Here is a 16,429-nt window from a genome sequence, read left to right as displayed (position 1 = left end):
TGCTGCTTGTGATGTCATCATCAATATTTTTTTTTATATGAATCAACTATTTTTTTGATTTATTATAATCCCTTTATATATAATTTAAAACAGAACAGAAAACTTTCCAGATGATGCACACCTCCTATGTAGCTGGCCAACCCTGCAATAAACCTTAGTGTTTTAGTTAGTGTTCACATTGAAGGAAGAGGGGTCTGAGTGGTAAAGTTATAAGAGGGAGATAAAGCTCTTGGGCAAGTGATCGCATCAGTCAAGTAGCGGGTTTACATCAGATCTGGAAATAGCCGAGTTCTTGTCAGACAGACAGCTGGCCAGGGAGATGGACATGCCCTCAGGCTGCAGGTACTGTAGGGTTTAACAAGCTCCAGTATAATGAAGCCATGTGTGTCATTTGCTTACACTTTCTCTCGACATACACCAACTCATACCCTCAGTTCGCTTGTTCTTGCAATGATGCCTTTTATTTTCTTCACTTATTAACATTATCAACACATCTCTTCTCTCTGGAACATTTCCCTCAGCATTCAAGCAGGGTCGGGTAAGCCCACTTCTTAAGAAACCATCTCTAAATCCAGCACTTCTAGAAAACTACAGACCGGTATCCCTTCTTCCATTCATTTCAAAGACACTTGAGTGAGTTGTGTTCAACCAGCTCTCTGTGTTTCTTGTACAGAACAACCTCCTGAACAGCAACCAATCTGGCTTCAGAAGCGGCCACTCAACTAAGACTGCCCTGCTCTCGGTTACTGAAGCCCCGCGACTGGCAAGAGTAGCTTCAAGATCCTCAGTACTCATCTTACTGGATCTGTCTGCTGCTTTTGACAAAGTTAATCAACAGATTCTGCTGTCCACCCTCAGAAAGATGGCTCTGGAACTGCACTCCTATGGTTTAAGTCCTACCTCTCAGATAGATCCTTCAGGGTGTCTTGGAGGGGTGAAGTTTCTAAGTCACAACAACTTACTACTGGGGTTCCTCAAGGCTCAGTACTTGGACCACTTCTCTTTTCCATCTACATGACATCATTAGGATCTGTCATTCAGAAGCATGGATTTTCCTCTACTCTACTTCTCATTCCAACCAGATGACCTGACGGTAGTTGCCGGCATTGCAGCCTGTCTGAGTGACATTTCTAGCTGGATGAATGACCATCACCTTCAGCTCAATCTTACTAAGACAGAACTGCTGGTGGTTCCAGCTAACTCATCATTTCACAAGAACTATAACTCCTTCCAGGACAGCCAGAAACCTAGAAGTTGTGATGGATCATCAGTTAAGCTTCACAGACCATATTGCTACAACGACCCGGTCCTGCAGATTTGCCTTATACAACATTAGGAAGATTAGACCCTTCCTGTCAGAGCAAGTCACCCAACTTCTTGTCCAAGCTCTTGTTCTCGCCGAACTGGACTATTGTAATGCTCTTCTGGAGGGCCTTCCTGCATGTACTATCAAGCCTCTGCAACTGATCCAGAATGTAGCAGTGAGAGTTTTCTTCAATGAAAGTTCACGTTACTCCTCTCTTCATCAGGTTACACTGGCTACCAGTAGCCGCTCGCATCAAATTCAAGGTACTGTTGCTTGCCTATAAGATGACCACTGGGATGGCACCAACATAACTAAACTATCTAGTTCAATCTAATGTGCCCTCCAGAAGTTTGCATCCTGCAAGTACACGACGCCTTGTGGGGCCATCCCAAAGAGGTTCAAAATCACTCTCGCTGACCTTTTCCCAGACTTTGCCCAGCTGGTGGAATGACCTCCCGATCTCAATTCGAACAGCTTTTTCATTTAAATTTCATTTCATTTTCAAAAAAACATCTAAAGCCTCATCTTTTTCGCCAGCACTTAACCAACTAATACTAGCACTTACCTTTTCTTTTTCTTGTCTATCATATTCTTGGAAATAAAAAAAACTGGCTACATGTTCTGTGCTAAACTAACTACTGGTCACGGCACTTGTATACTGTTGTTGTTCTCTTGTTGGTCTGATTGCTTCTATTGTTCTCATTTGTAAGTCGCTTTGGATAAAAGCGTCTGCTAAATGATGTAAATGTACATGTAAGGGTAAAGTGGGTAGTTTTTGGACTATTTTCAGCAAACAAACGGAAAGTGCAAATTTCAAACAAATTTCTGTTTTCAAACAGGTGTCGAAAATAATCCACATCTGCCATTCATTGGTTGAATAAACAGTTCCTCCCTAAAAATCAAGCCATTGTTGCTGTGTTGGACTGGGGTGTAATTCCTGTACAATGTCATTACTCACTTCTTTACCACTGTAGTATGATGCATATTTGGACAAATTAACAAGCTAGTTATGACTGTTATGACTACAGATGTGGAAAAAAATGGGGTGAAAATTAAATTTCAATGCTTTTAGAACTTTTGCATTCCCCCAAGAAATGTTGCGTTTACTTATAAAACTTATGTGATGCGGCAAATAGTAGATTAGATTACAAACTATATTTCAGTGATTGTTGTTGTTGTTTTTTTCATGAAATCACAAATGATTTGCAAGAAAATGGAAAATTTCTTGCAACAATTTCAACAAAGATTCAAAAATATAGAACTGTAATGACGTCGGTGGAATATTAACTTCAACTACCAATTCAAGATCACAAATAATGTCAGATTATTAGAAATAGAAAGAAATTCATGTTTTAAATCATGATAACAACCAGTATGTATTTGTCATGTACTTTACATGCATCACAGTTTGATGCAAGTTTGCAACTAATCTTTAATTTCAGAAAACGCTACTTGTTAATATAGTGACAGAGGACATTTGCACTATTTTGCTAAGTGCAAATAGCTATAGATTCTATTTAAACTTCACTAAAATAGCAGGATTTTCTGCTATTTAGATCAGATTAGATTAGATTCTAGATTAGATTAAATTTTATTGTCATTGCACATGTGAAGTACAAGGCAACGAAATGCAGTTAGCATCTAATCAGAAGTGCAATAAGCAGTAAGAACAGGATATACAGTGTTTACAATATGTTACAAATGTAAAAATATACAGATAAGACAATACTATGGACATAATTTACAGATTTTTAAATACTATCAGCAGGATATACAGACAGGTGTACTATGAACATACTATACACATACTATGTCTTATATCTGCAGAAACTATGAACATATGAACGTAATTTACACAAGTGCAATGGACATTAAAAATGTGCATAGAAAAATATTCCAGTGTGCAAATGGATCATTCAGTATTCTTTTTTTTTTTTTTTGTAAACCAGATGTAGTGATGAGGAGGGGTGAGGAGAGTGTGTGTGTTGGGGGGGGGGGGGGGGGGGGGTGTGGCAGAATTTAGTAAGGAGACACCTGTAGAGAAAAGGCTGTTCCTGACTCTGCTGGTCCTTTTACGGAGACTCCTGAACACCTCCCAGAGGGCAGAAGGTTAAACAGTCTATGGTCATGGTGAGAGGAGTTCTTAAGAATGCTGCAAGCTCACTGTAGACAGCATTTCCTCTGGATTCCTATGTAGCAGGATGTGTTGTACCTGTGATGCTTTGGGCGTTTTTTTTTTTTTTTTTACCACCCTCTGTAGTGCCTTCTGGTCAGCAACTGAGCAGTTCCCATACCAGAATGTGATACAGCTGAAGAGGTGCTGGTGAGCTTCTTTACCAGACTAGAGGTGTTTGTGATCCAAGACAGGTCCTCTGAGATGGTGGTTCCCAGGAACTTAAAGCTGGAGACACTTTCAACAACCATCCCATTAATATGGATGGGGTCATGCGTTCTTCCTTTCTACTTCCTGAAGTCCACAATGAGCTCCTTTGTCTTACTGGTATTAAGGAGTAGGTTGTTGTCAGCATACCATGCGGCCAGGTACTGAACCTCCTCCCTGTAGGCAGTCTCATCGATGTCTCTGATGAGGCCAATCAACGTGGTGTCATCTGCAAACTTGATGATGTATTTGGATCCATGCACAGGCTTTCAGTCATGGGTGTAGAGGGAGTAGAGGAATGTGCTCAGCACACGGCCCTGTGGTACACCAGTGTTGAATGTGATGGTGGTGGACCAGGTGTGGTCTGACCTAACATACTGAGGTCTGTTGGTCAGAAAGTCCATAATCCAGTAATGTCCAGGTCTCTAAGTTTTGTGGTCAGCTTGGAGGGAATGTCAGTGTTAAATGCTGAGCTGAAGTCAACAAACAGTATCTGTACATATGTGTTTTTATTGTCAAGGTGTGTGACCAAGTCTGATACTGCATCCTCTGTGCTCCTATTGTTACGGTAGGCAAATTGGTGTGGGTCCAGTGTGGGTGAGAGGCAGTTCTTGAAGTCTGCTAGAACCGGTTGCTCATGCTCATACTTCATAACAATAGGTGTGAGTGCCACGGGGAGGTAGTCATTCATGCACATTGGGGAGGAGTGTTTCGGCACTGGCACAATAGATGTGGACTTAAAGCATGTTGGCATAGTTGCTCGGGTGAGAGACAGGTTGGAAAAGTCTTTGAAGACCCCTGCAAGCTGCTCTGCACATGCCCTAAGCACACGTCCAGGAATGCCATCCAGGCCAGCAGCCTTGTGTGCGTTGATGCCCTGCCACATGCGTCTGGGGTCAGAGTTGGAAAAGTGTTCCTCTACTTTTAACCTGTAGCAGAACTTGGCCTTTTTGATGCCCCTCCTCAGATTAGCCCTGGATTTGCTGTAGGCTTGAGTGTCATCTAATCTGAAGGTAAAATTGTGGGCTTGTTCATCCATGGCTTCTGATTAGGGTACTTTATGATATGTTGTAACACTGTCAATGGTGGTGTTGATGTAATCCAGTACAGAGGAGGTATAGATATATAGATATCAATGTCCGTGTGAGAGCCACAGGCAGCCTGAAAAGCAAACATACTCCAGTCTGTGTATTGAAATATGTCCTGAAGTAAAGAGTCTGCTCTAGTTGGCCACAATTTGATGGTCCTCACTGATGGCTTTACATGGTTAATGAGGGGTGAATACTTAGGGGTGAGAAACAAAGGAAGGTGACCAGACTGTCCCAGATAGGGGAGGGGAGTCGCGATGTAAAGTCCATCAATGTTTGTAAAAAAAACATTGAGTGCGTAGCCTCGGATGTTCTGGAGATCTCGGGATGAGTCGAGGATTGGTAATAAAACTGGTGGAAAACTGCACACCAATATCCAAAACCTACACCGCTGGAGCGTTTGTAAGACAATCGTATTTTATAGTGTTGACTAACCCAATCAAACTTTGGTGGGCAGAGTTAGTGTTAATAGCTTCTGCCAACAAGATGGACTATTTGCTCTCAGTGTACATGTAAGTAGACACTGTGTAACATAGCTGGCTAATGATATTTTTGGGAAAGACACCCCAAATCGGGAAGCTTGTGCAGTGGAGCCACAGCGTTTATATTTAGTTGTTTCTGCATATGGTGTTGGGATAGGACAAAGAGCCACACATGCTCTTTTAGCGACTCGTTTTGATATGTGCTTGTGAGCTTTATGGGGGTTATGATGACATTAGCTGTCAGTGTGTCTCTCTAATAATGACGAATGGAACTTATTACATCAGTGTTAATTTCCCGTCCAGAGATTGTTCTCAGATGCTGATACTTATCTGGTTCTGATCGAATTGTACGAGAGTAATCACTGAGAACAGACCCTATTAAAATCCGGGGACTGTGCGTATGATATCAAGTCTTACGGCAGGTCTGATTAGTCCTCATGTATGTTATCTGCTGACATGTCAATATTCTCAAACTCTTCAAATATGTTGTGTCTGAAAACACAAGCATTTATTGACCAATCCAAACATTTTCTGGAGTACAAATGATTTCTGCAGATCTACTGTTCTTTGGCATATATTAAAAGTCATAACCTACCAGTTTTTATAATTTCTTCACCTAAATTATATCATGACTTACAATTTAAAAACAGCATTTCCACATCTTTACAAACTGATGAGTAACAAAACAGTCCTGGATTTTTTTTTTTTTAAGATTCAGTGTCAGAACCAGAAGTTAAAAAATAAATTAATAATAATAATAATAATAATAATAATAATAATAATAATAATAATAATAATAATAATAATAAATTACACTGTGATCCCGTTTTTCTTTTCTTTTTCTTTTTTAAAATTTGGATTCAGTTGGCCTCAGTTAATTTAATTAAACATGATATTGTCTCAAAAAATGTATAAATGTTGCATAAATGCAAGAATCTGGTCAGCACTGGTTATTTGTGGGGTATAGCAGATACCAGGTTTTCTTTTAGCAGATGCTATCTTGCGCTATAGGCCAATGCTTAGAACAGCAGAATATCCTCCTGTCTCTTAACGCATTCGAGAGGACCTGGTTCACTAATTGAACTCATTTGATATAAATGTGTTAATTGCTCTAGTTGAGCAAGCAATGTATCTGGGTCATGATTGCTCTTGCTCTCCTCTTCGGCTTGCACATTTCCCCTATTAATATCAATGAAATTACCATGAGAGCTGTGCTACCGAATACATCGTTTTTATCGAATTGCTATAAATAAGTTAATACCTTCTCCTGTCTGTACTGTGTACTGTTTTACAACCAGGATCTCAATTCTTTAGGATAAATTACAATTAATTATTACCTTTATGTTGAAACGTAGTGCTTTTAGTGGCTTGCTAGGCATGTGTGCTTTTGAAGTAATAGCCCACAGAAGTGTGTAGTAATCCACTGGATTTGAAATGAATTTCAATGCTCCCGCTTTCTTTCTACTCTCCCAGCATGCAACAGAAATCTCCTGTTGTTAGTCCAGAGACAACAGGCCTCTGAATTCATATTGTCAGTCTTTGAAGGAGACGTACACTGTTTTCTCAACCCAGGCACCTTGCTGAGTTGGAACAGTTGCATTGTGGGAGCACAAGTTCTTCTGGCAATGACTTGCATGGGTCTAGATATGCACTGCTATGAGTATTTAATTAATTGTCATATTTTGTGTGTGTGTGGGGGGGGGGGTATTCTGATATTGCAGCAGAAATATCAAGGAGATCCTTTTGCATTACATTAAGAAAGCAAATTTATTTTCATGTTATCTAACCCAGCATCCACAGTAAATCATGCACAGTGAATGCAGTATCAGCCTCACTCCAGATGCATGATTATTTCATATGGCACATCATGCACAATGTATTTATCCTTTTGAAATATAGATGAATCATTTATGTGACTGCCGGTCTTTTTTTTTTTTTTTTTTTTCATGGTTTGCAACCAAATTCAATAATTTATGGAGGAAATATGAGAGACTGTCTGTTTGCATGAATGACACAAGACCATAAACACAACCCAAACAGCAGAGTCATGAAACAGATGCATTGATCACAGATGTGATGGTTGATACTGAGGGACCAAAATTCAGTCTTTTCAACTTCATGAGCATCAAGTTCATTCAAACAACCAAAACATCTTCGGTATTTTTCAATGTAATTTTCAACAATTTTGGAGATGGTTGTGAAGTGGAAAAGGTTAATGTGTTGTGTCGTGGTACACTACTGGGACTGCACTGCAAATTAATTAATCATGTTAACAATCAGAGAAGGGTGCTGGAAAAAGAGTAAAGAGAAAAAGAATGAAAATATGGATAATATAAATATGTGTTTAACTGCATAAACACTGTCTATTTAAACAATTTCTTGATGTGAAATATAATTTTTTTTCTTGCTGTTGATTTTGCAAATGAAAGATGGACATGTTCTTGATAAGCTTTGTGAGATTTACCCATTTTGCCATTAAATGATGTCCTGGAACTTGTATTCAAACTCCATGTCTCAGTATGGTCTTGCGTCCGCCATGCGGTAGGAGGGTGTGATGAGTGGGTTGAGAAATCCAAGTCCAGGTTAACCAGGAACTCTGACCTTAATCATCCCTGATTAGTGCTCTCATCCCCTGAGAACAGGCAGTCTGGATCCCGGATTTAACATTGATTAGCTGGGAACATGTTGTCCAGCCTTCTGTCACCCACGTGGAGCATCGGCAGATGACATTGGAGTTTAATATGTCGTTAGTTGGTCAGCTGAGATGATCATGAATTTATATTTAGGTAATTTTGTTTGGCAAATTGTGTGGCCTAATAATTGTACACAAAATGCATTAATTTCTGAAATAAAAAGAAAAAATAAATAAATAAACAAAGATTATATTAAATAAAGGATCTTACAAGCATACCAGTAGTGTGGCTATATTGGAGACTCCTATGTTCATTGGTGCATCCGCAACTTCTCACTCAGGGCTGTGTATATGATAATAGGGCAGAGAGTGTCACAAATGGGCGGGACTTTCACAGACTATGTCGTCATAGTAGTGAGAAACCTGGAACTGCTAGTGTGGAGAGACTGTTTATGATTTTTTGGAATTATATAGTATTTTACCATTATAGCTGGTTGTTTTTACACACTGGGGCAACAAAACTGTGTTCAAACACCATATAAAAGTAATTTTTACATTCTATGGCATTCTATCTTTAATATATCCAAACAGTGTGTGGTGGTGTCAAAAAATGTGTGCTTGTGTAAATGTGCGGTTTGGGAATTCTACCAGAATTCTACCAGTCAAATATTCTATTGTATTCTATTCTATTCAGATCAAAATGTTTATTTGAAAGCTCTCACAAGATGCATTTCCATCCACCTATTTTTATGCGCATTTTGGTATATTGCATAAAAATGCTAGATGGAAACGTGGACATACAGTACATTAAAAAAATGAGTACAATACAATAAAAGAGTAAAATACAATACAATAAAAAAACATATGTGCACATTTGAGTAGGATAAACTTTTTATCCAATAAGAAAAAATGTGCATAAACTACGATGCAAACACATTTACCAAATTAATTATTCCGTGCGCATCGAAAAAGTCATGTGACCTTGCGCTATGAGACGGGATAACTTGACTAGCAGCGGCTCGATCTCGTTCATAGCAACCATATATTGTTGTGGTCATTCTTACATTCCTGAGTAAAGTCTGTCGTCAAAGTATTTCTCTATAATTGTCTTACACAAATGCGTTCCCAAACAGCAGCATCCACCTCCAAAAGCATTGCCATGATTTATTGTGTTACGTCTGCCCGCTCTGAGGTGCAAGTAATATATATCATATGTGAAAATGATTATATTTTGTGGCTTCTCCCATATTCTTTGTGATATTTAGTGCCACAGTGGACCAGGAAGTGATTTTGTCCTCTTTGACTCGTTCGATGCTTCATTCGCATATGTTTTATGCGATATTCCAGTTTTGCGCAAAAGTTTAATTCGAACATAGCTACGTATCATAATCATTGCTTCCTGAAAAAGGGCACATTTACAAAACACGCTATGAAATACCTGTGAAATTACGTGATCCTCAAATTCCACAATGTAAGAATTGTGCTTGAATTCTCCCCCCTTTCCAATTTGAACCTTTTCGAAACAACAGTGCACAGATGTGTTTTCCCAGTTTTCCATTTGCACTGCTGGTAGCAGGTCTCAGACGACTGCATGTAAACTAGGAGCTACAGTATAACCCCCTCTAGGGTATCAGATCCTGGACTCTCATTTCTAACTAGGTCAATGCTTGCTATAGCTGCATATTCTCTATTTCTACTTTTCTGTCTGTCTCTTTTCAACCCCTGTGCACAACAAGATCCATTTCTCATCTTGTACGCATCAGCATCACAGTAATTTGTGTCCATTTATGCAGTCCTTTTAGTGTATGCAATATAATCCTGAAAATAAATGAAAAGAACTAACAATCCTAATTGTAACGTTTCTCCGGCGGTGTATGTGTGAACTGTAAGAATGGCTGCAGTTGTTGAAAGCATTTTCTGTTTCAAGCTCTGGGCGACTGACTGAGCGATTGGCTCAGTTGCAAAACAGTCACGTCCAATAGTTCAATACTCCGCTCCCTCAGGTCTGCCAGCGCTGGCTTCAAAGAGACATCACGTGTGGATTCTCTTATCTTATAAACGCAATAACGGTTTTACATACATTTGGTTTTGATGGAATATGGAGTCAAATAACATCGTACAACGTGTTATATGCCTTTTGATTGGGGTTAGCGATTCTAACCACAATATTTTGTTCTTTTTTTCAGGACCAAGATATCTTATTACATCCATGGGGGCCTTGTATATTCAGGATGTGCAGTCAGAGGACGCGGTGAATATTTATCGCTGTACCACGCGGCACCGATACACAGGGGAGACCAGACAGAGCAACAGTGCCCGACTGCTTTTATCAGGTGAGGGGCCTTTGTGTCTCATAGATCTACAGATAAATGCCAGCGCTTCGCGATTTGGTCAAAAATTCACATGAGAATCATTTACACATTTTGCATTTCAAATTTAAATGTAACATATAAAAAGTCAAACACAATGATTAAGCAATAAAGAGACTGTTCTACAGTATTTCTATAGGGTTTTAATAACTGTTCACATTAATTGAGCACCAAATTAGGATATTCCAATGCTGATAAAGAAACTGTATGTGCTCGCACTCTCTTAGAACCTGTGAACTCTGCTCCGGTGATTCTGGATGGGTTCGAACGGAGGGAGGTTATGGTGGGTCATCGGGTGGAGCTCCCATGTAAAGCGTCCGGTCACCCTACGCCCAGGTATCGCTGGCTGAGGGACAACAGCCCCTTAGAATCAGACAGTCGGTACCACCAGAGCGTGTCGGGCCTTCTCATCGAGGCCACACGACCCAGTGATGCAGGCAGTTATGTGTGTGAGGTGTGGAACAGCTTCGGGAATTCCAAAGTGGTCGGACGGCTCGTGGTTAAACGTAAGATATCTTGTGACAGTATTTAACCATCATAGCATTCACACTATTACAACATCTGAACAATCGAGCTTTTTCAGAAGTTTGTATTGAAACTTTTCATGCTAAGTCCCTTTTGACACATTCAGTCTTGGCAGATCTTTTCACTATTGTTTTGCAAAACCAAAACAATTAATGTAAATGAGACCTATAAGCAATTAAAGTTTTAATTGTGTTTGCTGTGTGCCAAGAAATGTGAGTTGAGCATCATTAGTCAGCACACAAGTGTGAATGGACTGCTATTAGCTAACAAGTCTTTACTTGCTGCGTTCAGTCCAAAGCAGTGCTTAGTGTTTAGTATTTTCTATTTTCAGTTCATTTGTTTTAGTTTTTGTCATTTTGATGTGCTTTTGCCACACACACACACACACACACACATACACATATTTGGCTGAGATACAATAGTTTGAAAATCTAAAATCTGAGGGTAAAGAACTAATCAGTGTATTCAGAAAATTGTCTTGAAATTTGTACAAATTGAGCAATACATATTATTAGTAAAAAAAATAATTGTTGATATCTACATAAGGAAATTTACAAACTATCTTCATGGAACATGATCTTTACTTTTTATTTTTGGCGTAGAAAAAAATCTAAAAATATAATTTGGACCCATACATTGCATTGTTGGTTCTTGCTACAAATATACCTGTGTGACTTATGACTTATTCCTTTTTGGTCCAGGGTCACATTTTGTTTCTGTTGATATAATTTTTCTTTTTTCTTGTTTACAGTTTTAGTTAATTATAATAGTTCTGATCCAAAGTTTGGATAATTAATATGTCAGACAAGTCACATTTATTTATTATAGCACTTTACATAATACAGATTGTTTCAAACCAGCTTCAAAATAATAAACAGGAAAATAACCAATTATGAAATAAACGTATTTAACCTGTAAAGTATCCCCATTGCTTAAAACAAAAAACAATCGACTACCATGGTGTTTGTCAACAAAGATGTTTTCTAGCAACAAATTGTGGAGGATAAATGATGATATAGTCAATTTCATTAAATTCATGCATAATTATTATGAATGATAGTGTATTGTTGTCTATGTATGTGTGTTTCCATCTCCCCCAGAGCCTCTGAAAGCAGTGGTGAGCCCACGGAAGGTGAGAGGCAGTGTGGGTAGCCAAGTGTCGCTGTTCTGCAGTGTGACTGGCTCTGACGAGTATGAAATCAGCTGGTACAGGAATGCTGAGAAGATCTATCAGGGTATAAACGTACGTATAACGGGCATCAACAACGAGAACCTGGTGATGGAAGGAATGGCCAAGAGCGATGGAGGAGCGTATCAGTGCTTTGCTCGAAATGGCAAGATGTCCACCCAAGACCTAGTTCAGGTCGTCTTGGAAGGTGAGTCCAACTTGGAAGGAAGTAAAAGAAAGTGTGTTATTTGTTAGTATTAAATCACCAAAAGTACACTGTAAATGATTGCTGTTTTGCAAGGAAATACTGTTTCAGAACTTTGTATTTAATTCAACGTACTTGCCATTTCTTTGTAATTATTTGTAAAACGTACTATTAATTTAATTTAATTTAATTTAATTTAATTTAATTTAATTTAATTTAATTTAATTTAATTTAATTTAATTTAATTTAATTTAATTTAATTTAAGCCAAGTGAGGACATAACATTTCATGTCAAACAACACAGGTTGGTTTGGTAGCATATCTGTTGTTTGCAAGTGTTAGCATCTATTGTACCTAAATATATTATCTTTTATACTACATATTAAATTTGTTATTACATTTAAAGGAACAGTTCACCCCAAAATTTAAATGCTGTTACCGTCATATCATTCTAACCCTATCATTTTATTAGGGGCCAAGCCCAGAGGGCTGTAGCCCCTATTGTATCTGTACGTTTTATTATTATTAGGGGCCAAGCCCAGAGGGCTGTAGCCCCTATTGTATCTGTATGTTTTATTAGGGGCCAAGCCCAGAGGGCTGTAGCCCCTATTGTATCTGTACGTTTTATTATTATTATTATTATTATTATTATTATTCTTCTTCTTCTTCTTCTCGTCCAATGGGAGTCTATGGTAGCCCTATGAAGGGAAAAAGGGAAAATGATGAAATTTGGCACACTTGTAGAACTGGTCATTATAAGTGACCTGACCAACTTTGGGGTCTCTAGGGCAAACTCTATAGCGCCACCACCAGCTCAAAATTTCAACATTCAAACGTTAATAACTCTTGAACCACTAATTCTATGAAAATAAAACTTAGTACATCTGTTTTGACTCTTCATGTAGATTCCATTCCATATCTTACATTAAGACTCCGCCCATTACAGTAGCAGCCATTTTGAAAAGTACAGTAATCAGTCTAAACACTACTCCTCCTTCAAAATTGGTCCAATTCTTCTGAAATTTGGCACAGATAATCTTTGGACTGAGCCGCACAGAATAGACTGAACAGAATTTTTTGAACACTAGTGAAAAAAAAAGTTATGATGCTGTGAACTTACAGAGGTTGACCTCAAATCGGTAGAGATGCTGTATCTCGGCCAAACTTTGATCAATCGATACCAATCTTGGTACACTTCATCTACACCATGATCTGGGGGTCCATGCTAAATTTGGGAACAGCGCCACCTATGGGTGTTGAGATACCAAAAATGCACTTTTTAGCTTATAACTTCTGAACAATTCATCAGAAAATTATGATCTTGATGTCTATGGTTTCTGTAGATCATTTCGAATCTGTGGATGTCAATTTTGTCAAGACCACCTGGACCACCCGTCCGCCATTTTGAAATTTGTCAAAAATTGCTCTAACTTTTGAACTACTGTACAAATCTTCACAAAAATCGATAGGCATCATCAACACCATGTGCCGGAAGTACCCCGGAAGTTGGAAGACAGCGCCACCTAGTGTTCAAGAGATATAACGATTCTTGCAAAACCCCTTATAACTACTGTAAATGTTGATCGATTTTTGTTATTTTTATGTCATTTTATTCCTTTGGTTATGCCGATTCTGAGGATGTCTCAATTGTCATTTTCCAACATGGCGTCTGTCCGCCATATTGAATGGAATGAAATACAGTTTTTTCGCTACTCCTCCCTGAAATCTTGTTCAATTTTGTTAAAAATTTTATCAGATGAACTTCAGACCGGGCCTGACAGAAATGACTCAACAGATTTTTGATATTCACTCCCGTTCCAGAGATATGCGGCTCCAAAGTTGACCGTGCCTGTGCTTGTTGATTTATGCTAATTAGCTTAGCATGCTAATTAGCTAAAATGCTAACACTTTTCTATTCACTCTAATGGGTTTCTTGAGCAATCTGGTTAACTTTGACAATGTTAGCATTTTTTAGCGTAGCATGCTAATCTGGCTAAAATGCTACTTCGGGCTTGTGAGAGAAATCATTCTCACACCTTAACTTCTCTTCTGTGCCGTGTAAGTTGTGTGTCAACTAATGTGGCACACTTAGCTAAGGCGTTGGTACTGAACCTGTGAGGTTGTGGGTTCGAAACCTGTATGGGAAAAGTTTAAAATTGGGTATAAAGTTGTCATTTCAATTCCTTTATTACATGGGTAAGAGCTGTACTAAAGTTTCTTAATATGGGATCAAAAATAAGTGTGTTTTTGTAACTTCATTCTGCGTTCGTTCTCATCAGACCTTCTGATTTCACCTTATCTGTAATTCTGAATCTATCTGTTCTGTAAAAAGTGCTGAAAAAGTTGCTTGAAAAACCCTTAAAAGCCAAAGAGCAATAAGGGCTTGGCCCCAGAAAGGCTGCTTGCAGCTTTAATTAGGGGCCAAGCCCAGAGGGCTGTAGCCCCTATTGTATCTGTATGTTTTATTATTATTATTATTCTTCTTCTTCTTCTTCTTCTTCTCGTCCAATGGGAGTCTATGGCAGCCCTATGAAGGGAACATGGGAAAATGATGAAATTTGGCACACTTGTAGAGATGACCATTATTAGTGATCTGACCAACTTTGGGGTCTCTAGGACCAACTCTACAGCGCCACCACCAGTTCAAAAATTCAACATTCAAACGTTAATAACTCTTGAATCACTAATTCTATGAAAATAAAACTTAGTACATCTATTTTGTCTCTTCATGGAGATTCCATTCCACACCTTACATTAAGACTCCGCCCATTACAGTAGCGGCCATTTTGAAAAGTACAGTATTCAGTCTAAACACTACTCCTCCTTCAAAATTGGTCCAATTCTTCTGAAATTTGGCTCAGATGTTCTTTGGAGTGAGCCGCACAGAAATGACTGAACAGAATTTTTTGAACACTAGTGAAAAAAAAAGTTATGATGCTGTGAACTTACTGAGGCTGACCTAAAATCGGTTGAGATGCTGTATCTCGGCCAAACTTTGATCAATCGAAACCAAACTTGGTACACTTCATCTACACCATGATCTGGGGGTCCATGCCAAATTTGGGAATAGCGCCACCTATGGGTGTCGAGATACCAAAAATTCACTTTTTTGCTTATAACTTCTGAACAATTCATCAGAAAATTATTATCTTGGTGTCTATGGATTCTTTAGATCATTCCGAATCTGTGGATGTCCATTTTGTCAAGACCACCTGGACCACCCGTCCGCCATTTTGAAATTTGTCAAAAATTGCTATATCTTTTGATCTACTGTACATATCTTCACAAAAATCGATAGGCATCATCAACAACATGTGCCGCAGGTACCCCGGAAGTTAGAAGACAGCGCCACCTAGTGTTCAAGAGATATAACGATTCTTGCAAAACCCCTTATAACTACTGTAAATGTTGATCGATTTTTGTTATTTTTATGTCATTTTATTCCTTTGGTTATGCCGAATCTGATGATGTCTCAATTTTCATTTTCCAATATGGCGTCTGTCCGCCATATTGAATGGAATGAAATACAGTTTTTTCGCTACTCCTCCCTGAAATCTTGTTCAATTTTGTCCAAAATTTTATCAGATGAAGTTCAGACCGGGCCTGACAGAAATGACTGAACAGATTTTTGATATTCACTCCCGTTCCCGACGTGTACAGCTCCGAAGTTGACCGTGCCTGTGCTGGTTGATTTATGCTAATTAGCTTAGCATGCTAATTAGCTAAAATGCTAACACGTTTCTATTGACTCTAATGGGTCTCCTGAGCTATCTGGTTAACTTTGAGCAACGTTAGCATTTTTTAGCGTAGCATGCTAATCTGGCTAAAATGCTGCTTCGGGCTTTTGAGAGTTAATTCTCACACCTTAACCTCTCTTCTGTGCCATGCAAACAGTGTGTCAACTAATGTGGCACACTTAGCTAAGGCACTCGTCCCAAACCCGAGAGGTCGTGGGATCGAATCTGGGGTGGGTAACGTCGATCCGATGGAAGTTCCATTTTGGCCGTTTTGCTTCGTCCCGCTCGTTGCTCTGGCTACAGCCCTTCAGGGCTTGGCCCCGGTATCGCTGCTTGCAGCTATATTTATTATTATTATTATTCTTCTTCTTCTTCTTCTTCTTCTTCTCGTCTAATGGGAGTCTATGGCAGCCCTATGAAGGAAACATGGGAAAATGATGAAATTTGGCACACTTGTATAACTGGTCATTATAAGTGATCTGACCAACTTTGGGGTCTCTAGGCCAAACTCTATAGCGCCACCACCAGCTCAAAAAT

The 16,429-nt window shown here is 38.9% G+C and overlaps 1 protein-coding gene across 2 annotated transcripts in view; it reads left to right on the top strand.

Moving 5' to 3' along the window:
• Positions 1 to 16,429, top strand: part of dscamb (Down syndrome cell adhesion molecule b) — a 142,970-nt gene that overhangs the window by 68,329 nt on the left and 58,212 nt on the right. For both annotated transcript variants that reach the window (XM_026282856.1, XM_026282857.1), the window contains exons 4-6: positions 10,075 to 10,221; positions 10,485 to 10,763; positions 11,883 to 12,158. In XM_026282856.1, coding sequence (XP_026138641.1) covers positions 10,075 to 10,221; positions 10,485 to 10,763; positions 11,883 to 12,158 — 702 coding nt within the window. The remainder of the gene's footprint in view (positions 1 to 10,074; positions 10,222 to 10,484; positions 10,764 to 11,882; positions 12,159 to 16,429) is intronic.

Source organism: Carassius auratus, chromosome 15, assembly GCF_003368295.1.
Source record: "Carassius auratus strain Wakin chromosome 15, ASM336829v1, whole genome shotgun sequence".
In the NCBI taxonomy this organism is placed as follows: Eukaryota; Metazoa; Chordata; class Actinopteri; order Cypriniformes; family Cyprinidae; genus Carassius; species Carassius auratus.
The sequence above is the reverse complement of the archived record's forward strand: the minus strand, read 5'-3'. Positions and strand labels throughout refer to the sequence as shown.